This window comes from Rhinolophus sinicus, chromosome 3 (genome assembly GCF_057876585.1).
Source record: "Rhinolophus sinicus isolate RSI-liver-muscle chromosome 3, RSI-T2T, whole genome shotgun sequence".
NCBI classification, from domain to species: domain Eukaryota; kingdom Metazoa; phylum Chordata; class Mammalia; order Chiroptera; family Rhinolophidae; genus Rhinolophus; species Rhinolophus sinicus.
In genome coordinates, this window is record NC_142503.1 from 64,412,922 (window position 1) to 64,437,624 (window position 24,703).

Below are 24,703 nucleotides of genomic sequence, written 5' to 3' on the forward strand. Positions count from 1 at the left end.
CCTCCCACGAGCCCTTCACTCAAGCAGCCTGTGTTTGCTTACTTCCCATCTTTAAAATCCAATGTTCTGCTGCCTGACACAGAAGCCGGACCTGTTCGTGTCTGCCCAACCTTGACTAACCCAGGCTGAGCTATGAGTATGTATCACAGCACTTACTTTGTGTTGACTTTGGCAGAGGTGGATTTCTTATGCTATCAAGTGCTACAAAATTTGCAAACACAGAGTTAAACCACAGCCAAGCCCTAGACCAGCTAAGCCTGGGATATTGTGTACCAGGCTGGACGGGATCAACTTCAGAACAACTAGTCAGTGCCAGGCCACTCTGGGCCTATAACCTGGAGAGGCTTGATCTACTATTCCAGATCTCTGTCTTCACAATTACTCATTCATTCAACTAGTTTTTATGGAGCACTGTCCTAGGTACCTTAGATGTATCATCCAATAAAACAACCACGTTCCCTGTCCTCGGAGCTTACTATCCAGGATTAGAGGTAAAAACCCAACAAACAAGCCAATAAACGTAATTGTCTATGCAGGATAGCAACAGAATGCAGTGATGGAGGATAAAGCTGAGACGTGGGAATCTACTTAGCTGACACTTAGATGAAGTGTCATATTGACTTATTTTAAAAGATTTGATTTTTGTATTTCAGCCTTCAACTGATTCTTGTGTTGCTTTGTACTGGTCTTGGCCTACCAATAACCAGTGTTATGGCTGGACCAGCCCCGGTGGTTCTTATTATGATTGCAAGACACCCTTTGGCAATAACTATCAGGCAACTTTAAAAAGATACACGTTTATTAAATTACACAGCATGCCTGGGCCACACAGTGAGATCACAGGTAGAGAGAGAGAGAGAGAGAAAGAGAGAGCATGCGCCTGGGATTCTGCTTTTGTTGGTTTCAACTCAAGGCCTAGGACTTCACAGACTCACTGTTTATTGGTCAAATTAAAACGTAAGAGAGAGATTTAGAGCACAGGAAGAGAAAACAAGTAGGCCAAACGTTTAGTTATTGAAATCAACCCAGATTTCTAAAACAAAGGCGCCTCAGTCCAGGCTGGTGGCTTGTATCTTTATCTAGTCTTGTGGCTGGCAATGTGTTTATTCCAGGTAGCGGTTTTTGAAGTGGATGCCTTTTTGACACGGATGTCTTGGCAATCACAGCTTAAGCAGGCACTTGCACTGCAAAAAAGAAAAGAAAGAAAAAAAAAAAAACAATTGTCAGGACTTACACTACAGGTATATTTTTAAAATATTCTAATTGTACTTGCAGAGTCCTGAACGGAATACATTGCTTCATGGTTCTGTGTTTTTGTACATTTGATATCTCTGCCTAGAATTTATTTATTTACTGTCTGTTCACAGGACCCTTCCTTGCTTATTCTTCATGACTCATTTTAAGCATCTTCTCTTCTTTTATAAATAGCATTTTTTAAATTGAAATGTACTTCATATGACATAAAGTTAACCTTTTTAAAGTGTATACTTTAGTGGTTTTTAGTATATTCACTATGTTTTGCAACCATCACCACTAATTCCAGAACATTTTCATCACCCCAAAAAGAACTCTAATACCTATTAGCAGTTAGTCCCAATTCTCCTCTACTCCATCCCTTGGCAACCACTAATCTGCTTTCTGTCTCTAGGGATTTGCCTATTCTAGGCATTTTATAAAATTGGAATCATCCAATACGTGGCTTATTGTGTCTGGCTTCTTTCATTTAGCATAATATTTTCAAAGTTCATTCATGTTGTAGCATGGATCGGTATTTTATTCCTCTTTATTGCTAAATAATATTCCAATGCGTAGCTGTACCAAATTTTGTTTATTCATCAGCTGATAGACATTTCGGTTGCTTCTACTTTTTTATTGTTATGAATAATGCTGCTTTGAACATTTGGGTACAAGTTTTTCTGTGAACGCCTGTTTTCATTCTCTTGGGTATATACAAGTATTTAAGAGTGGAATTGCTGAGTCATATTGTAATTCTATAATATGCTTAACATTTTGAGGAGCTGCCAAGTTGTTTTCCACAGAGCCTGCACCATTTTACATTCCCAGCAGCAATGTCTAAATATTTCAACTTCTCCACATCTTTGCCAATAGTTGCTGTAGTCCTTTATTTGAAGCATTATTATAGACATTCTAGTGGATACAAAGTACCCTGTTTCCCCAAAAATAAGACCTAGCCAGACCAAGGAGCAAAAATTAATGTAAGACCCGGTATTATATTAAATTATATTAATTATATTATATTATATTATATTATATTATATTATATTATATTATATTATATAAGACCCAGTCTTATTTTACTATAAGACCGGGTCTCATATTAATTTTTGCTCCAAAAGATGCATTAGAGCTGATTGTCCGGCTAGGTCTTATTTTCAGGGAAACACGGTAGTATCTCATCATGGTTTTGCATCTCCCTAATGACTAATAATGTCAAGTACTTTTCATGTATATGTTTTTTGTGGAAATGTCTATTCAAATCCTTTGCCTGGTTTTAAATTGGGTGGTTTATCTTTTTGTAGTTGAGTTGTAATAATTCTTTATCTATTCTGGATGCTAGACCCTTATCAGTTATACGACTTGCAAATATTTTTTCCCATTCTGTAGGATGCCTTTTCACATTCTTAACAGTGTCCTTTGATACACAAAAGTTTTTTATTTTGATGAAGCCCAATTTATCTGTTTTTTTTATTGCTTGTGTTTGAGGTGTCATATGAAAAAAACCATTGCCTCATACCATTGCCAGGTCTCTTATCTTGAAATAGGGAACCAGAGAGCTGGGATTGGAGAGAACAGGAGCAGCTTCATTTCCTGAATGTCAAGGGCGTCTCCCTTCTGAATCACAACAGTAAAAAGCATTAGGTAGTTAGTACTCCTTCTGAAATGAGATATGCAATGCCCAAGAGAGTTCGCATTTTTAACCAATTTCTAATATAGTCTACAGGACTTTAATATTTTAATCTTTTTGAGCTTTTAAATTCATTAAACATCAAGGGTGAAACTAAGCCTACAAAACTATTTCTGATTAAAAACAAATATTTGCATCCTGACTGTTCAGCAATTTGGGGGGATTCAGAAAAACATCAGGCAAGATTTCTTTACTTAAAGAACTCACAATCTAGTTGGAAAGATAAATTTATTGTATAAGGCCAAAGAATCACAGTGTAATTCAGCACTAAACTTTATGATTCAGACTTAAGTATCATAGGGATTTTGAGATTGGTCTTCAAAAGCTTTATGGCTACAGCGAGACTTTCAATACTGAGTAGAATATGACACATTAGGTGGGTGGCTTTCCTAAGAAAAAATATCCCAGGCATGGGAAGGCCATGCGAGCATTGTACCTGGAGATGGATCTTGATGTTTAACAAGCTGAGGAGATTTAAAACTTCTTGACCTGAGGGAGGCATTTGTATTGGGGCATTATGGGAAAATAATAGGAGGTGAAACCAAATTACACAGACTTTGCTATTCTCTTTGTTTCCAAATCCAAACTATCATTTATTTATTTATTTTTTTCTTGAGGGAGAAGAATAAGAAAGCCTGGAAGGGGAAAATGTTGCTATGCACACATTGAAGGAAAACCTAGATACAGTCACTCTCCAAGTAGATTGTGAATTGGGGATGATAGAATCAAAAGATTGAATAGGATCTTGAATGGTTGGACTCCATCTCTCTGGAGTCTGAGGCAGGATAATGTACAAGCAATTATCCTCCTAGACTGATTTAAAGCGGTATTTTAAAGTTTCTAGATATAGAGACTGTAATCTCCTTGGTAATTTTTCAATTCCGAAGAAACTTTCATATCAGAAAATCTTTCCTGTCTTGTACTGAAGTATCTCTCATTGTGACCCAAGCTCCAGGCATTTGTTTCTGTCCTGGTGGAAATCGGGAACAGATGCATTCCATTCCAAGACTGGGCTACTGCCACTCAATAGCCTCTTTCACATATTAAATGACCCTCATCCATGCTTATTTAGAAAATTCCTTCTGCTTCAGGTTATTTGAAAGCTTCTTCAATTGGGCATAATATATAAACTTAGATGGATTAATTCCCTGTGCCTTTTCCTATCGTCAATTCCTTCTCCCTACTGCTTCCTAAAACCCGGGTTTCTCTCAATGACTCATTTTTAACCTTGGTAATGCCAGTTTCTATTTGATCCAGGTATATAGCCATGTAGAAGGAGCAAGAGTTTGTGAGTCAAACAGGCTTAGATTCCCAACTTGATCTCTCTATGACTCAAGTTTCCTTATCGGCAAAAGGATAATTATAATACCACCCTCATTTCTACCTAAAATCTTTAGCTTCAAGAAATTGGGATTTTCATTATTTCACCAAAGCCTATTTTTTTCTATACATACAGAACTATGATAAAGTTTAATTTAAAAGTAGCACCAAAATGGGGGGGTGAGTAAGGATTATCACTTCACCATTTTGAATTATTCATTTTTAAAATATACATTTACATAGTTAAGATTCAAAAACGGTAAAGTAATATACAGTAAAATCTCTTTCTCACCCTGTTCTCCAACAACCCTGTTCCTCCTCTAATAGAGGACTAAGGCCAGTTGTTTTTTACGCATTTTCCATAGATATTTGATTCACATTCAAGCATATACATCTTTTTCTTTTTTTCTCCCCTTTTAGACAAATAGGAGCATTTTCCCTACACTTCTCTGCACTTAGCTTTTTATTGAGTATGAGATCTGACACTTACGTTCGCAAACTCATCCTAGAAAAAGTGCTACACACCTCATTGCTGAATATCACTATGGTCACCTTCAAAGTACTCCCCTTGGGAAGCTATGCACTGATGCAAGTGCCTAGTCCACCCCTCAAAGCAACTTTGGAACTCTTTTTCTGGAATGGCCATCAGAGCTGTCGTCGTATTACCCTTGATGTCCTGAATGTCATCAAAATATCTTCCTTTCAATATTGCCTTTATCTTCAGGTAAAGAAAGAAGTCATTGGAGGCAAGATCAGGTGAGTAGGGAGGGTGTTCCAGTACAGTTGTTTGTTTACTGGCTAAAAACTCTCTCACACAGACAGTGCTGTGTGACCTGGTGCATTGTCGTGATGCAAGAGCCATGAATTATTGGTGAAAAGTTCAGGTCATCTAACTTTTTCACGCAGTCTTTTCAGCACTTCTAAGTAGTAAACTTGGTTAACTATTTGTCCAGTTGGTACAAATTCATAATGAATAATCCCTCTGATATCAAAAAAGGTTAGCAACATTCTTGCAACAAGTTCGTGAACTTGTCAGACTTGGTATACCTTGGAGAGTATTCATAGTACTACAGAAAAAGCTTCCCATTCTTTTTCATGATTGTATGTACCAAAGTTTTTTATTGAATGCCCTATTGATAGAAATTTAGGTTGTTTCCAAAATGTTTTTATTAAAAGAAGTACTTCTATTAAAGACAATGGCCTTGCTCATGGATCATTTTGTTTATGTGCAAATATGTCTATTGCATACACTTCTATAAGTTATTGCTGGGTCAAAGGGTAGGTACATTTGTAGTTTTCATAAATATTGATAATTATTTTATTTCCTTTTCCTTTGCATTCTCACTAATGCAGTTCATTACTGAAATTTTTGATCTTTGCCAGTTCTGAGAGGTAGAAAATGGTAATGAGGTGTATTTGCATTTCTCTTATTATGCAAGGACACTCTTTTATAGGAGTGAACACAGAGTAATCTTAATAAGAAGCTGAATACTTGGCCAATTTACGTCTTAGGTCAGCGCAACATCCATTGTACTAAAACTAATGTAGTTTTATTACTATATTTATTTTACTACATAACATGTATAAGCCTAAATTATATTTCTTTTCTCAGTTAATTTTCATAGCAACCATATAAGGTAAGTTCCATTTCACAATTAAGAGACAAAGGCACAGGGAGGCCAGGTAGCTTGCCAAAGCCTACTCAGCTACTACATTAACTACTCAGATATTTTTAACTCCACGGTGCTTTATATACCAGGGGTGCCAAAAATATGTGTACACATGAATACACATAACTTGTATTCGTCTTTTGTTATTGGGCTATATTGAGTATTAATAGTTTTTTCCTTTCTTAAAATGTGTATACAGTTTTTGGCACCCTCTGTATTAATGCCCCCTTATCCATGGGATATATTCCAAGACCCCCAGTAGATGCTTGAAACCATGAATAGTACCGAACCCTATGTATACTTTTTTTTCCTATATATACAGACCTATGCTAAAGTTTAATTTATAAATTAGGCACAGTAAGAGATTAACAATGACTAATCATAAAATAGAACAATGGTAATATACTGTAATAAAAGTTAGGTGAATCAATGCTGTCTCTCTCTCTCTCTCAAAATAACTTATTATAACCATCCCTTATGTGCAGTAAATGGTGTTACTCATTTCAGGGGTCTCTTGTTGACATGCTTGTGTAGGCTCAATGCTTTCTGGCACAACATATTGCTGTTCATCAGAGCACGTTTTCTGTTCATGTTTTCCATTACAAATTTAATGCATTTGCCATCTTAACTGAGCACTTATGATGCATGATGGCTGAGTTGCACTTTGTGATAAATAAGGGTTACTTGCACACAACACAGTGCATCTGATAAGCAAGATGGCGACTGAGTGACTATGGGTGGGGAGCACATGTATATCTTGTGGATACCCTGGGCAAAGGGATGATTCACGTCCTGGGCAGGATGGACAGCATGGGATGGTGCAAGATTTCATCTCGCTACTCAGAAAGGCACACAGTTTAAAACTTGTGAATTGTTTATTTCTGGATTTTTCATTGACTACTTCAGAGAGCAACTGACCATGTGTAACTGAAACGGCAGAAAGTGCAACTGCGGGTAAGGGCAGGAATACAAATTCATATTCCTTTCTGGAACATGGCTTTCTAGCATTCCAGTATTCCATTTTAAATAATCCCAGTCCATGAGTAAATGAATTCAGCTTCTTGGTACACAGTTTTAGCAAATAACTTCCCCTGGTGAACTACTGTAGGATCAATAACCAAAGGAATTTCAGGACTGCAAAGTGACGTTAAACAGATGCAGACTGGCTTAATGAACCTTGGAGCGTTAGGATAAAGATGTGTTCCCAAAAGAAAACATAAAAATATACCCACAAATGAGCTGATTTTCTCATCTACATCCAAATTTCTATTTTTTATTAATAACTAGTTGACATTCTTTTAGATAAAACAATCTTACCATGTAAGTAAATTTTACTATTTAAGCAAAATGTGATCATATAAGAGACATACAAAATTCTGTCCATCTAAGTAAATTTTATGATTTAAAAGTTGGCCTTATATATAGGGTTCATAATATGAGGAGAAAGGCGACTGGACCCCTGGGCCACCGTTGTCTTTTGTAAGCCTCAATGCAAATTTTAGAAAGGCTTCTCCCCTGGGTGGACCAACTGGAACAATGTGGATAAAGTCTTGGAGAAAGCGTGGGGCTTGGCAAGGGGTGGCTGGAGCCCCTCATCTAGGTGTTTTTAGAGTCTGTACAAGGTGCATAGGTGTAAGCAATGAGATTTCTGGGCCCTACACCTCAGTTGCTCCTCTTCCTTTAGAAAAGCCTTTGACATCCTTCTGAGGATCCCTGAGACCTCCTCAAATACCTTGGGTATTTTGTGCTAGAGAATGCCAGGTTGGGTTTACATAAGGCAACTGAAGTTTCCTCTTTTCTTTTTCTTATGATAAATGGGCTCAAACAACTCTGTTCTGGAATGCCCAGTGAGAATACCATCATCAGTCGAGCTCTTACATGCCCCACAGTGAATATATTCATGGTCATTATCAACACGAAGGAGACTTCCATCTTCCATAGGCCTCTTAAGCTCACCAGTCTCAATATTTTATATCAGCTCCATCTGATTCCAAGGGTTTCTTTCTAAATGAAGCATATGTGTGTTGCAGACAAACCTTTTACCACTGCAGCAGTTCTCTATTCCTCTCAGTTTTATCTCCTTCTCTCTACTGCAGCTCCTAGGGAAATTAGGACCATAAAGGAACAGCCTGTCACTGAGCACTTTGCCCCTTTTCTAGACACACGGGGCCTGAAAAGAGAATAATTCTTTTAAAAATTGGGTAACTTTAAAAAGCAGCGTTTTGACTAGAGACTGCAATACTAAAGACAAAGGGAACTTCACATAAACGCTGTACTATAGTTGGTAAATTTGTTTCTCCTGGGAATATAGATTAAGAATTCTGAGACTATTGTCCACGGAAGGTAGGACTGAACAAATAAATAGTGGCAAATGATAGAATCCCGTTTTCTCACTTTGGGAGTGGAAAGTTAACAGTGGAAAGCAAGAGAGAAAGCTAGAATAAAACTTGTGTTATGGATTAGAGTTGGAGACATCCGTATAAACTCATGTTAAACTTAATATGGATACAGATGGATAGATACAGTAATAATTATAGATATGTTTGTAAACATGGTTTAGTATACATACATATATTTACTAGCTCTGTCCTTTGGGCTCTGTCCTGGAAGTAATAATGCTCCCATACACAGCACCCAGATCTTGATTTCTAATGCTACTTTCCAATTAAAGGAATTAGGACGCCTTGAAGAAATGGTTAATGCTAGTGCTGCAGCAGGGAGTACATTAGATGGGCCTGAAGCATCCGGTAGTGCCAAAAAGTAAGGGAGTGTGCAGAAACAAAATGAGGGTATGGCAAACGGGAATAGGAGCTGACCTTAAAGAGCCCCCAGTGGCCAAAGCTGGAATGATTTGAGCAACAAAATGAATAATATAGTATAAGCTATAAACTAAAGTACAAAATAAATATCTATGTGCCCATACAGAGAGAAATAAGTGATTGAATAAATAAGTAGAGGAAAAGACACAAATAATACATGCAAAAGAACTCCAACTAATTTATGTAAATACCTCCTCCTCACGGAGGTGGAGCTTAACTTTCCACCCCGTGAATGTGAGCTGTATCTAGTGGCTGGCCTCCAAAGAGTATAGACAAGTATAAATATGTAATTTTATAATGGAGGCACCAGATGAACACTACGACAGCCAGGTGATCCAGACTAATATCATCAGTAATAGATCATATTGATAGTATATGCGTCTGACAGGATACTATAAAAATGATCCTTCATTTCTATAGTCCTTCTTTCCCAAAATCCATAACTCCAGACAAGAAAAGCATCATCAGAAAAACCCAAGTAAGGACCATTCTTCAAATACCTGAGCAATATTCCTCAAATGTGTCAAGGTCGTCACAAAGGAGCCTATTGATACATGATGACTAAATGTAATGTGCTGTCCTGGCTGGGATTCTGGAACCGGAAAAGGACATCAGAGAAAAAAACTAAGGAAATTAGAATAAAGTGTAGAGTTTAGTTAATGGTTAACATACCAGTGTTGGTTCACTAGGTATGACAAATGAACCACAGTAATGTGTGACCTTAACAATAGGGGAAACTGGATGCAGGCTATATGGAAACTCTCAATACTATCTTTGCAACTTTTCTGTAAATCTGAAACTATTCTAAAATTTTAATAATGTAAAACATAATCAGCAGTAGATTTTCATACAAATGTATAATTGAATTAGAATTCCTGTAGAGCTGTAAAGAACAGAGCCAAGTAAACACTAAGGTGAGCATTAGTTCTATTTCCTGGGGGCCATCTGGGCAAAGCTTAAGAGCTTTAGATCCACACAGCAGTGTTCAAATGCCAGCTCGGTCACTCACTTACTGTCTAACCTTGAGCAACTTACTTAATCACTCTGAAGCTCAGTTTCCTTATCTGATAGCTGTGGGTAATAAAACTGAATATATACTTCCCAGGGTTATTCTGAAAATTGAATGAGCCAATGTGTATTAAAGCACTTAGCACAGGGCCTCGTGTATGATTATTGTGTAAGTAATGCTGGCTGCAATTATTACATTGCATTTATTATTATTAATTGAAAATTTTAAAACCCTAGAGTATCCTCTGGACAGGGGCAAACCAATTTTGGCTGGACCCCAAATCAGAAGCAGTCTCTTATCCAGTTGGTGAATGTTTTAGATCTGTCCGCATTAGCCAGCATTCCAGAAATTCTCCATAACACAGAATGATGTGCAGCTGAGCAGTATTCTAGGAAAGCCCTAATGCAGACCCACATATCGGACTGAGCTGGAAGTCAGAATTTACCCCGATATATTCATCGCTGAGAATGGGTACTTTTTTCCGTTGCCTCAGGTAAAATGAACTTGATTGAAATACTCGTTTATATTTGTGCTGTGCTGGTTATTTGAAACAATTCCAGCATTTGCTAGGCAACAAAGAAAACAAATTTGGGATGATGCGTTCATGGTAATGAGTACACCAAACCCAAAGTCCTATAGTGTTCCCATCGTGAGGCAATGATGTGCTCACTGGGGCCCCTCAAATCTGGAGGCAACACAGGAAACTGAGTCACACAATGAAATATTCTGGTTGGCAAGTGTATTTTGTTATATTCTTGCCTCTCATGCTATATTCTTGAAATCTGGCTGCTTTCCTCTACCTTTTATTCTTCTCTCACTCACAAATATCATTTTACTGAATTAATTTTATGTATAGAAAGTCCAGTTCTCTCAGAGGAAAACAGATTGCTTCAATGCTTAACTAAACCTGATTAATCCTTTAATGTGTTGTTTCCGTCTGGAATTTACCAAGACAAAGTGGTTCATAGGAATCAACTTGTAGATATGAGTTATTACATTCTTGTGACATTGACGTTTTCATATTATCTTAGTGTTTCTATATATCCTAATTTACTCCTCCCACACAAAGAAGAATCATCTAAATTGTCCTTAGTCTTTGCCCTCAGGTCTTCTCTCTGTACGTCTTTCACCCAGTAATAACTATTTCTTGTAGCATATCTAGAAGGTATTTAGACTGGGCTGATATGCTGAGCAAACCATATTTCTTCACTGGAGAGAAAAAGAAACCGCAGTTGGTCATCGACGTGACTCATCCACCCCTCTACTACCACACCCAAACCACACGATACTGCAAATACTTTGGATAGATTTAACCAAGAAAAGAAAGCCATCGTGCAGAGCGAGAGTTTGTATATCAGTGTAGGCCTAATGTTACCTATCTTTGGTGTTTATTATAATAGTTTCAATCCTTTTTGTTGCAGACCACTTCCCATTATGTAGTTAACAGTGTTGGGTTTATTTTTATTTTTGTTCTCCCCTCTCCCCCCTCCCCCATATTTCTGTTGTTTCAGGCTCAGATTGTCACATGCGGACAATGTGTCCTTTATAAGAGGCTGTTCAATGGTCTGCACCTTGTCGTATGTCCAGATTTCCGTTTTTGAGAAAAAGTGTCTTTGGTTCTAATGCTTGAAGTCATTTTGGGCAGTTGTATGATCTTGATTTTTTAACCCAATGCGTAATTTCTGGAGAGGTGGGAGTTAAGGGACCCAGGGACCATTTGGAGTGTCCTCCCAGCCTGTTCCAGTTCCTCCCTCTCTGGAATAGAACCCCAGAGCCTATCAGGGCTTCAGCACTCCACTCTGGTCCTCCCAACCCATAATTGATTGGACCAGGGCAGGCCTGACTTGAATGACCCAAACAGATTCTCTTCCCTCATTGGGAGGTGGGAACTGGATAAAGAGATTAAGAAGGAGACAGAGAGGGAAATTTTCTAAATGGCAAGAACGGTAACATGAAGCATGCAGACTTTGGATTCATTATGGGAAGTGAGAACCCAGCAAGCCAGCCTGCAGAGAAAGAACATGGCAGGACCTGGAGGAAAGCAGAGATCAGAGATGGAGATAGAGGAGGGCAAGCTTCCTTGCAGCCTTCCAGTTATGAGTTCCAGTCTCAAGTGAGGCCCAGTTGCATTTCAACTCTAGGTATGGGAGGCCCCTTATTTCCTTGTAACTAATCTGCTCTCTTTTTCATTTGAACTAGTACAGTTGTCTTTTTCTGTTACTTACCAACAAAAGAGTCTCAATACATTCAGAATAGAACTAGAAAATCGCTCCTCTCATGATCGCTCATCACATTCACAATTCTCTTGATGGGGAAAGGCAACCCCATTTGTCTGTGGGCTACCATTCAAAATCATTTCTCCCTGTTTGGTTCTCAGAGAAGACAAAGAAAATTTGTCATAAACCTTCCGTTTAGCTGGGTTCATTCTTCTCCCAGCCTTACTCACCCTTCTCCTCAGGAAGCCAGCTGCCTCTCCATGGGGAGGTCTCCCCCCTGGGCCATGCACAAGCCATTCTCTTTTCCCCTTCCTTGCAGTTTTCCATGTTATACTGCCGGGAGAGTCTCACCCCCTGATTATCTAAATCCTGCATATTCTTCAGGGCCCAGCCTAAGCCAACCTACCATGAGGCCAGACCAATCACTCACCCCCACATTTTCCTTTTCCTTTTCTGATATCTTCAAATATTGGTACAATTTATTGACATGGAAAAATGTTCTGGAACCTATGGTAGGTGAAGAAGGCATTTACAAAATAGCATGTCCATTGAAGAGCTACAGATAAAGACAAAGCTGTATCAGTAACTTAATTGTGTGTTGGGATTTGGTGGTAATTTTATTTCAGTGTTATTTTCCCTGTTTATGTTTTCTTAATTATTTTTACAGCAAACAGAATGTAAAATAAATTAATAAAAGGGAAAGTCTAAGCTCCTTGATCTGGCTTTTAAGGACTTCCATAATTCGAGTCCTTCCAAACTTTAGCACAAGTCTATGTGGTCTTGAATTGTTCTCCTCTCATTTATTCAGGTTAGTTTCTATTTCCAAACGTACTGCAGGACATTTGAAGATTCAGATCATACTGTCTTGTTTTTTCTTACTCTTCATCTTTGTTCTTCTAATTCTGATGTAACAGTGAGTTATTACTAACTTATTCTTGATGACCTCTGAGTAAGATCAAGTAAAAGATTATACTCTGTATAAGTGAGCGTGCTCCTTCTTTTTGTATTTTGTTTATTTCTTTAATTAAAGTTTATTGGGATGACAATTATTAGTAAAGCTACACACGTTTCAAGTGTACAAGTCTGTGATACATCATTCTGAAGGATGCAATGGTCAGCCTTCCATTGTTGGTGTCCTTGTGACCTTGTCACCAGCTTTTGTGCTTTTTCTGGGACACTTCAAATATCACGTATTATATTTTGTATGACTTCATTCTAATATAGGCAAGATAAACACATGTCCAAATAATACAGGTCAAATGTGAATCTTAAAATAAGCAAATGGCACATCATCATTCCTTGAGTGGGTTTGGCCAAATGCTATGTACCAGGAGGCCCTATGACACATGGCATTTAAGTGGAAGCTTCACAAAGGAGTCACCTAAACATATATTTTCCACTTTGTAGGTGTGTCATGAGCTCATTATATCCATAGCTAAATTTATAATTGGGTCCTGTGGATTACTCAGTTCACTTTTCTGCATTATGTTTATCCCCCAGAGTTTTAATTGAGTACTATTTAACGCTTTGGCTAAATGATTTTAAACCAATTATCTTTGCTTAAAAATATCCCTGTAACCCATTTGCTTTGATTACCAAACATAACAAAGGAAAATATTACAACCAGAGTTGGAAGAGACCTTAGGGTTGTCTGGACCTTGCATGACCTGAGTCACGTGTCTTCTTAGGACCACCCCAGACAGTGGTCGCCTGACCTCTGCCCAGGTGACTACTGCAGGTAGGAGTGTGTGCTGGTGAAGGGCGTGAGCTTTGAACTCTGTTATTAGGTCAGATTCATAGGTCTGGTATTTAGCTATGAGCTCTTAGGCAACTGACTGCATTTCTCTAAGACTCAGTATCTTTATCAGTAAAATAAACCTACCAATCCATACCTTGCAAGGCTGTTATTTTTAAATACATGTTACAGGGAACTTCTGATTTAATGTACAGACTGGATAGGTGTCTTTCCCCATTCTCTCTCCCCGAATCCCACTAAAAGGAGGGTAAATGAATTTAAAACAAATAGGAAAGTTATAAACTTACAAGGATAAAGAGATAATTACAGATATGAGATACCAACACATTCTTGGCAAATGGAAAATGACAGTGGAGGAGTGGAAACTGACTTTTACAGAATGGAGAAAGCGACAACCTGAGAGCCTGCAGAGGGGCTACTGAAAGAAGTGAGCCAGGTAGAATGCCAGTGTGAAGGGCCAGGATTTGGGGGGGGGGGGCGCATGGGCTGAATAGAGGGAGATGGGTGAACATCTATAGCTTGCAGTTAATAATACCTCAGGCCCTTTCCACCATTCCACACAGCAAGGTAAGTACCCTTTTCCAACCTGAAATGAGACTGGAGACTCAGAAAGAAAAGGATGGTGGAGAGAGGATAAGAAAGTTAGAGCATCGATTCAGGACATGGAACAGAGGGAAGGATATAATCAAATAATGACATTTTAAACAACTTGTAAGAACTGACCAACAGTAGTTCACACACACACACACACCCCTTTTCAACTTGGGTTGTGTTTCCCCAACATTCCTAGGAAGACAGGTTATAATGTTACTTCTCTTTGAGTGGACTAATCCACCTTTTAGGTTATATTTCTCGCGAAGCTTTGGATATTCTTATTTAAGTTGCCTCTCCTTCCCCTCTTCCAAAACTCACTTTCAGAACATATCTGAAGACTCACTTCCTCATTGGTGTTTCCAGTCCAGTCTTTCAGGATAGCGTCACTCAGCAACACACCCATGAATGCTCTGTAGTGTCAAGTTTACATTCCCATCCTCACAAACCTAGTTACTTCTCTCTGTATGTTGAAGTTCCAGCACTTAAGTTAGTATCTTTGTATATTATTTTTCTTTAAATGGTAAAATCGTTGAAGGGAGAGTAATTTCAACAAGTGCTAATAAATGTTACAGTTACAATTTATGGGTTATTTATTTTGTACCCTTTGACTGTGAACCTGGGAAACATATATATACACATATATATATGTTTCCCAGAAAATAAGCACTAGCAGGAGTTTTCAGGATACTTGTAATATAAAATAAGCCTTAATACATCTTTTGGAGCCAAAATTACTATAAGACTTGGTCTTATTTTGGGGGAAACATGCTATACATATATTATATATACATTTGTTAATGGTCACACAAAGCCAGGAATTCATCACAGTTTAGACTGATTGAAGCCTGGCTCTGGGAATCATACTCAATAACAAAGGCCTGTTAAGCCAAGTCTGACTAATAGAGCAGGGACTTTATCCATCTTACTCACGGGCCTAGAAGAGTGTTGGCACATGGTAGGTGCACTATTCATATATTTGTTGCAGGGGAAGTTTGTAGCCCTGTACATGTATGGCTGTGCTATAGGCATAGAGGAAATCATAGGGGAAGAAACCTCTTCTCCCCAATTATGAGGTTGAACCGTCTTAAATAGACTATATTCAAATTTTTTGACCTACCGAGATGGCAATTTCATATAGTTCAATCTTATCATCCAATTGCTAAAAGGATTTAAAGCTGATAGAAGGTTCAGCCTTTTGCTGCTTGATTTGTTTGAAAAACATTTTGTTTTGTTTTGTATTCCATATCAGTGAGGCTTAGACTCCCACTGCAGCCCTTAATTTTTGTTGGGGACAACACATTCTTGTGTTTCTGTCTCCATATATTCCTGACCTTGGAAGCTGTCTGACACTATGGATAATTCATTTTAATAGGTGCACTTACATTTCTCTCATGAAAGGTCACTGGTGCTGAGATTGGGAATGTAGTCTCTCTCTTCCAGGACCCATTTTTTCTCACGTTCTCTTAAACGTGTCTCATTCTTTCTCCTCCATCAACCTGCTCTGTGGCCCAGAACAAACCTCTGTTGCCACCTTGATTTCTGCCTTGATAAGTCAGTCCAGGCCAGTGGATAAGTCTGTTCAAAGAATCATGAGAACTGTCTTCTCATCTTCTGTCCAGAACTAGCAATGAGACCTTGACCCAACTGAGAGAGTGTGAGCTGTTTCCTAATCCATGAGACAGGAATTATATTCCTGTCAGGAATTATATTCACAGATTCATTGTAAGCACTCCAACTGTAAATGCTACTCAAATGCAATGTGATTCTCTAGCGTTGCTCCTAAACTTAGTTATTAGTGGTCATGAACATCAGCCCGACCCTGGTGGACACAGCAAGCTAGATAATAATGATGGTGATATGATAGCAAACAATCACTGAGAACTTTCTCTGTGACTGTTCTAAATGCTGGAATATCCTCATACATGGCATGAGGTTAAGTAACAACGTGATAAGTTAGATGCAATTGCTATCCCTGCCTTGAAGAAACTGAGTTACAGAGAGGTTGAATAAATTACACAGTGAGTAAGTGGCAGAGCGCAGGCTTGAATCCTTGCTTTCAGCCTGTGGTAGAGACATGTAATGCTCCCCAAATATCCATGTGCTTCCTCTCATTTCCCAGACTCCCTGGTAGACTGGGCCCTTGGGAGTTCTGACCACTGGGCTGGAAGTGGGAGTGATGTGGGCAACCTCCAGGCTGAAGTGTAAACGAGTGATCATGAGTTTTCCACACATTCTCCCTTCCCCTGCCTCATCTTCAGGTTGAAATGAGGACGGTATAAGATGGAAACAGCATAAATTACTTGGAAGCAAGCTGCCTTGGGAGCGGCTGAACCTGTAGTGGATTTTGCATGAGAAAGAGACGTATCTTCTTTTTCTTTTTTGGGAGATTCTAGTGATTTTTTTAATTCAATTTGTAAAGAGAGGCCCTTTCATGTGTTCAACCACTGAAGTTTGTTGCTTACTATGGTCTATAGCCTTATCTATCCTGGCTAATATAATACTGCTTGAAGTAAATATATTAGTATATTTTATTTGCATCTAGAAATCATAAATTGTGATTTGGACTTTGATACTCAACATTAATAATCAGACAATTCTCCTCCAACACACATCCTCCTCAAAAACTGCGGTTACTTTACACAATTTGAATAATTCTGTTCTCCACTTTCTCACCCATCAACTAAGATAAACTTTCCATGTATGTAATCTGTCTACCTATATCCTATCTACCTAACTGGTTGTGTGTGTGTGTGTGTGTGTGTGTGTGTGTGTGTGTGAACTACTGTTGGTCAGTTCTTACGAGTTGTTTAAAATGTCATTATTTGATTATATCCTTCCCTCTGTTCCATGTCCTGAATCGATCCTCTAACTTTCTTATCCTCTCTCCACCATCCTTTTCTTTCTGAGTCTCCAGTCTCATTTCAGGTTGGAAAAGGGTACTTACCTTGCTGTGTGGAATGGTGGAAAGGGCCTGAGGTATTATTAACTGCAAGCTATAGATGTTCACCCATCTCCCTCTATTCAGCCCGTGCGCCCCCCCCTCCCCCCAAATCCTGGCCCTTCACACTGGCATTCTACCTGGCTCACTTCTTTCAGTAGCCCCTCTGCAGGCTCTCAGGTTGTCGCTTTCTCCATTCTGTAAAAGTCAGTTTCCACTCCTCCACTGTCATTTTCCATTTGCCAAGAATGTGTTGGTATCTCATATCTGTAATTATCTCTTTATCCTTGTGAGTTTATAACTTTCCCATTTGTTTTAAATTCATTTACCCTTGTTTCAGTGGGATTCAGGGAGAGAAAATGGGTAGACACCTATCCAGTCTGTACATTAAATCAGCAGTTCCCTATAACATGTTTTTAAAAATAACAGCCCTGCAAGGTATGGATTAGTAGGTTTGTTTTACAGATAAAGATACTGAGTCTTAGAGAAATGCAGCCAGTTGCCAAAGAGCTCGCAGCTAAATACCAGACCTATGAATCTGACCTATTAAGAGTCCAAAGCTCACGCCCTTCACCAGCACACACTCCTACCTGCAGTAGTCACCTGGGCAGAGGTCAGGCGACCACTGTCTGGGGTGGTCCTAAGAAGACACGTGACTCAGGTCATGCAAGGTCCAGACAACCCTAAGGTCTCTTCCAACTCTGGTTGTATTAAGTTGGTGCAAAGGTAATTGCGGATTTTGCGTTTTTTGATCTTTTAGACTGTAATTACTTTTGCACCAACCTAATAATATTTGCCTTTGTTATGTTTGGTAATCAAAGCAAATGGGTCACAGGGATATTAACCAAAGATAGCTGATTTAATATCATTCAAAAACAACTTGAATGTAGGCTGATCTTAGTGACTTGCTTTTAAAGAATAAAGCATAGAAAGGGAGACATTGCAACTTTTCAGTGGAGAACCCAGACAAACAGTACCTTCCCCAAGTGATCCAGGTTAACACCACCAGTGATAAATCACTTGGATGTCAGGTACTCCCAATGTGCCGTGATGATAAGGCCACTTACCCTGTGGTATTCTTACCCCAAACTCACAGCCCAGCCAATCGTGAGAGAAAAACATCAGATAAACTCAAATTGAGGAACATTTTACAAATCATTGGACCAGCTCCTCAAACCTGTCAAGGTTGTGAAAAACAAGGAAAGCCTGCAAAACTATCGCAGGCTATTAAGGAGACATGACGCTAGTACGATATCCTGGGTTGGAACCTCAAACAGAAAAAAGGACATTAATGAAATAATCAGTGAAATCCCACTAAGTCTGGAGTTTAGTTAATAGTAATATCACAGTGTGGGTTTCTTTGTTTTGACAAATGCATCACGATTATGTAAGGTGGTAATATCTGGAGAAGCTGAAACGGAAAACTCTCTGTATTATCTGCAACTTTTCTATAAATCTAGAATTATTTTTAAAAAATTATTACAAAAAGTTTTATGTTTGAGAATAATTTTCTGAGAATTATATTGCAATGCTGGGGAAAATTAGAGAGAGCTTTGGGAACAGGAAGGGAGAAATATTCCAGGGGAGGGGAAATAAGCAAAGTCAGAAGCTTGGAAGAGCCAAGTATGTCCCAAGGTCTGAAAGCAGGAGCACATGGCACCATGAAGGCATGAGGCCGCAGATGAGGCTGCCCAGGTCAGATCCTGCAGGTCCTAGGAGACCATATTAAGGGGTCTACATTCCATCTTCTTGGCACCAAGAAGCCATCAAGGGACGAATTGAAGAGGGACGAGTCCCACAGTGCTAGTTAGTTGTTGCACTGCAGATTGTCCTGACTCTGAGAACTGAGCTCTTTTTATAAATCCATACCCTGAAGGATGGAAAGTTGCAAACCGAAGGGAATTACCGAGGAAAGTAGATGACAGCTGAAGGCTCTTAGAGCTTTCTGGCAAGCAGGGAATTTCTTATATCCACCTCCTTGCCTGCCGCCAGACCTATAGAGCAATCTTTTTTGTTTTATTACCACTAGACAAAACTAGAAAATAAAAATGTTATTTTCCTTTTATTTCTAGCCATTCTTAGCAACCACAGTTGTAAAATTATTGTTTCTCTATAGCCATATTAATAGCTTGGCTGCTCTATAAAACAAACTGTTCTTCAATGGCTCCGCTTGAAGGCAAGTCATTATAAAAGGGGGAGAAATTTAATTAAATGAGTAATATTTTCAAACCTAATGTGTTAAATGGCAATTTGGCAGCATGCTTTTGCAATATTTATTCCCGCCTCTGTTCTATTTGCAGAATTTTATGATGTTATATGGCATCGAGAAGTGTAATGGATGTGATAAGCTACCTGAATCCCCTTTAGGAATAAAAGAGCCCTTAGCTCCTGGGAGTACCACCAACAGAGAGCCCTCGTCTTTGAGCTCCCTTTCAGGGTTGCCACAACTTAAGGGAGCCTCTTCCTCCCCTAAGACCATGCTCCCTGTGGCCATTCCTTCCCCTTCCTTTCCTTAAGTGTTGATCCCAAGAGCACTGTCTAATAAATTCCTGAAAAGGAGAGGTGATCTCAGTCCTCTTTGGTCCACGCAAACAAGAAACAGGAAATTGTGTCATGCTGAAGAACAAGGCCTGAAGGTATTTTGCAGGTGTTTTACTATCCGGAGGGACACAGGATGAGATAAAATCGAGGGCCTAGCTATAGATATGTGTGTGACTCAAGTTCTTGTTTGCTAGCAGTGAAAATTTAAAACTACGTCCTCTGCTGCTTACTCTTTCTTCTCCTCTGCCTCTGTCTCTCCATCCTCCCATCTCCATTCTTTCCTCCCTCCCCACACCCCATCTGCTGTTCATGCACAAGCCTAGTGTGATATGAGAAACACAGTGTTTTAGTCCGTTTGGAATGTTATAACCAAATACTATAGACCAGCCAGCTTAGGAACAAAAGAAATGTGTTTCTCTCAGTTCTGGAGGCTGAAAGTCCAAGATCAAGGTGCCAGCACGTTTGAGTTGAGGGCCCTCTTCTGAGTCCCAGACCTCTCCTTGTTTCCGCACCTGGTGGAAGGGGCAAGGAGCTCTCTTGGGTATCTTTTTATAAGGGCTAAGGGTATTAATCTTATTCACAAAAGCTCTGCCCTCATGACCTAATCCCCTCCTAAAGACCCATCTCCTAACGCCATCATGATGGGCATTAGGATTTCAACTTGAATTTGAGGGGACACAAACATTCAGACCATAGCGCATGGCAAGGCTCCTGTTGTCTAACCACATTCTCCAACTGGCTGGCACACCTTTCTCTCCTTTATGCACAGAACATCACCACTGGAGCCATTGCTCTGTATAATTCAATAGTCAGAAGCATGAAGCTCCTACTCAGATACATGCATGTTATTATACAAGGCTGTGAGAGCCTTTGCATATTTTGCTAATTAGTCTTTGTCTATTTACAAGGATTCTTTTTTCCCCTCCTGGGTTACTCAGGAAAATATCACTATGGAGTAGAGCAAACTTGGCTGAAAGTCTCAAGATGGTGGGTAGACAATTAAGTTTCTGTGGAATTGGAGGACACTTAAGATGTCAGCCAGAGGTCTAGGTTGTCTGGGGGTAACTTCCCTTGCAGGGGTATGTGGTGGTGTTGAAAGAAATACCATCCAAAGTGAAGGGGACTAGCCAAACTGTGGGTACCTCAGAAGAACACTCTGCTCAGTTTTATCCACAGGTTGGGTTACCAAAAATCTTTCAGTGGTCAGATCAAATGGACACTCTTCATACATAACCTGACCCAAACTTTGAGTGACATTTTATATTGTGGACCAGCCCTTCTGTTTATACAGCCCCCGCCCTTGGCCTTTGGCACCCCTTCTACTAGCTTCCTTCTTCTCAGGCTCCACTGCCTTCTTCTCCTGTCTTTTTCTCTTTTTTTATGTTTCCTGCTGAAAAGTGATGAGTTCCTGAGCAACTATGGGGATGGAGAGAGAAAATGTGGAGATTACTTAGAGGGGGCTTTCAACTCACTCAAGTCAAACATGGGGGGAGGATGCAGACCCTGAGCTCGCTCACCCCTCAGTCAGAACGAACTCCTTAGGATCCTGCAGCATTCTTAGAGTACCACTGCCCTTATCCCATGGTCACGTGCTGGTGGTTTATTTGTCTGTCTTTCCTACTGGACTGTGAGGTCTTTGAGTGTAGGAGGTACATATAGCAGGCATCCTGCTACTGAGTAAATAAAGGAATAAAATTCTTACAATATTGTGCAAATAAAAATGTAGCAAAAGTAGCCATATATTTAAAACGAGCTTCCCCAAGATGCTCAAATGCTGGTCACGTTATCCAAGTTTCAAATTCCTCTTACTGCAAGACAGAGTGAGAACATCACCCTCATCTTTAACTTCTTTGGAATTTTTCTTTACTTATGAGTATAGTCATCAACACACTGTTGAACCCGCAATTGTTCTGCTTATATGAGTTTTGACTCGTAAGCAAAGCCTGAAGGTTAAGGTCATTCATTATCGCTCACAGATTTTGGTATCAATTATATCATGAGCATAGTGTAGCTGCTTTATAAAAAAGTTGATACATGGATGGATCAGTCCTGAATTGCACTAGCAGCTCCAACCAGGTGGATGAGCACCTTGTATTTGCTGAACTGCCCTCACCCTTTCTTCTGCCCACATCCAACCAGCCAGCCAGCCCACACAAGCCTCCTTTCTCTTCCTATAATCACCTAAACCCATAGAACCCCAAACTCCCAAAGCACATTTGTACTTATTCACATGCTGTATATCTCAATAATACTCAAACGATCATGGGTTAGTTACAAAAGCCATACGACTTCAGCTAAACTATAAGTCCCTGGAGGGCAGGAAATGTGTATTTTAATCTTTATATCGCTCCCTCTCCAATTCCTTTCATGGTGATAATACATGGAAGACTTTCAAGAAATATAAAACTAACTGGTTTAAATTCCATTATAAATATTCCATTAGAAAACACTTCAAACTTTAATGGGAACTATTCTTCTTCTAGAGTTAGACTAATGAACTCAGGGATCTAAAACCTGAATGTAGGTCCTCTAGGCTCCTGAGTAAGAAAATGGTTCCAGTTCCTGGGCCCAAGGTGGGGCAGGGTGGAGCTGCCTATCACCTCACCCATATAGTTTTAGTGTTTGCTTAAATTACTGTAGTTGTTTGGTCACAATCATAAAAACTTTTTTTTTACAGGCTTATGACATTTTCCTCAATTATGCATGTATTAGGGTGGTGTAAAAGCAATTGTGGTTTAAGAGGTGAAAAACGATTGAAAAAACCGCAATTACTTTTGCACCAACCTAATAATTGATGCCACCAATCACTTTTTCATGGAAGGACAATCGTAGACCCCATATTCAGGTTGTTTCATTTTTTTAATGTATGAATTCCTACAGTGTAGCCTGTTTGTTGGAAATACTACATCCCTAAACAGTAAGTAGAAGCCTTGAAGAAGAAATGCATTTAAATCATCCTTCCCTGCTCCCCTCATTAAGAATGAGGCTAGCTAGTCCCTTGATTAAAGGGAAGTCAAGAATCCTTAAAAACGAGGAAAAGCAACAATTCCATTCTGCCAAGCTCCATATAGCTTGACAAATCTTTCCCTATAATCTGGCCTCTCTCTCTCTCTCTCTCTCTCTCTCTCTCTCTCTCTCTCTCTCTCATTTCTCTCTCTCACTGCACAGAACACAACAGTATAGAGAATGGTGACCCCGAGGCCCAAAGTGTCACTGCTCCTGCAGGGTAACAGGTTTTTTTCAGTCAGGTCTAATCACAAACCGGGAGCACCAGCAGGCTGACAGCCTCTTGCAGATGAGCGTTTTCTAGTTAGGTTTGTCACATTTCACTTCCACCCCCAAACCAGGAAGTGCTGTTGTAAGACCAGCCAAAGGCAAAAGCAATCCAGCCTCACAAAGAAATCCCGCCAGGCTCCAGAAAAGCTATAGGGGTTTAAATTTGGTACTGTTCTTCGGTTTGGATTGGGACCGACGGCTTTCTCCCCATAAAACATTATTACACTTTCAAAATTGCCTCCTCCCCTCCCGAAAACAGACAAACCCAAAGTAAAATGACATGACACATACACGAGCGCGCGCACACCCATAAACGTACACACAGACCGATTTGTTTTTGTGATCCGCTTTCTTATCCAGACGGTCCAGTCTTGGGCTAGATTTGAGTTGGTAAATCCTTCTAGCTAAACCACGGCGGACTGCAGAAAAGTTGTCAGCTTCTTGAGATTCTTAGGGAAAAGGGGGGGAACGTAGACGGGCCACGCCCGGGTCCCCGCTCTCCCGCTGCACAACTGCAAGATAAGTCTGGGCAAGTCGGAGGAGGAACCCGGCGACCTCCAACCCCTTCTCTCTCTGACCCATAGAGAACCAAAGAGCCCTGGGGTGGGACGGGGAGGGTCACTGGGTGAGGACACTGGGCCGAGGGTGTTAAGTTTCAGGCCGGGACCCGCTACAGCCAGCAGCGGGCAGGAAGGGGAGGGCCCAGCAGGGCGAGGTGCAGCCCCCGAACGGGCTCGGGGCTGGGTCGGAAAAGCTGCCTCACGGGCGCGCCCGTTGCCCCCTCCGCTCCCTTCCTTTCTTCCTTCCAGCGATCCCCGCCCGGGCCTCCCTTCCAGTCTCCGCTGCGCCCTCCCGGAGGCAGCGCTTGTCGCAGCCTCGCCATGTCCCAGCCGGGCCAGAAGCCTGCCGCCTCCCCGCGGCCCCGGCGCGCTGCAGCGGCCCGCCACACCCAGGAGGTGAGTGGCATTCCTGCCAGAGCCGCAGTGCAGTGCACTGGGAGGACCCCGGCCCCTGAGATGTGGGCCGCCTCCTCTGGGCGCAGCCTGTCTGGCCTGCTGCCCGATTCCCCCACCAAGGCCCGGGAAAAGCTCGGGGCTCAGTGCCCCCGCCCTGGACAGGTGGCTGGAAGTGGCCGGGGATTCCGGGACCTGGACGCAGTGAACTGGGCGTGGCGCGAGCCAGATAGGGGGTGGCCAGTGTTGGGAAAAGTTGGTGGGTGACCTGAGTCAAATATGGGAATGAAAGGGGACTAAAGTTCACTCGGGATCCCCTCCTCCCCCCAAAGTGGGTGGGTGGTTTAACAGGACTGCGGGACCCTGTCTTCCGTGTATAGTCAGGGCTACATACAGGGCGTGGCTGCCTGGAGAAACAACACAGCTTCCCTAACCAGCCCGGAGCTAAATTGGGGGGTGGGGCCAGCCCATTGGGGCGGGGGCCTGCGTCGGGCTCCTCCCAGGTGCCCGCCCACCTGACAGCTGCAGGACTTGCAGAGCCTAGTGCCAGCCAAATCCAGGGCAGGCGGAGTGCGAGCACCGAGCCTACCGCACTGTATCCCGCCAAGTCCTGCGCCACGCGGCTGGGAGCAAACTGGTTATCGCCATGGCATTCGCAAGCTGGTGGTACAAGACGGTAAATAGA

The 24,703-nt window shown here is 40.8% G+C and overlaps 1 protein-coding gene and 1 long non-coding RNA gene across 7 annotated transcripts in view; one reads left to right on the plus strand and one right to left on the minus strand.

Moving 5' to 3' along the window:
• Nucleotides 1-799: 799 nt before the first annotated feature.
• LOC141570681 (uncharacterized) lies at nt 800-23,737 on the minus strand. The gene is made up of 3 exons (XR_012494987.2): nt 23,393-23,737; nt 2,756-2,853; nt 800-1,184 (listed from the first exon to the last, which is right to left on the minus strand). It is a non-coding gene; the product is annotated as an uncharacterized LOC141570681 (long non-coding RNA).
• Nucleotides 23,738-23,768: 31 nt separating this feature from the next.
• The window catches only part of CAST (calpastatin), a 110,661-nt gene continuing 109,726 nt past the window's right edge, over nt 23,769-24,703 (plus strand). For 2 of the 6 annotated variants that reach the window (XM_019727909.3, XM_088796644.1), the window contains exon 1: nt 23,769-24,021. In XM_019727909.3, coding sequence (XP_019583468.3) covers nt 23,947-24,021 — 75 coding nt within the window. In that variant the 5' untranslated portion in view covers nt 23,769-23,946. Of the gene's footprint in view, nt 24,022-24,539; nt 24,695-24,703 lie in introns of those variants that run through there. The other 4 variants (XM_019727906.3, XM_088796643.1, XM_019727910.3 and 1 more) reach the window with 3 other exon arrangements.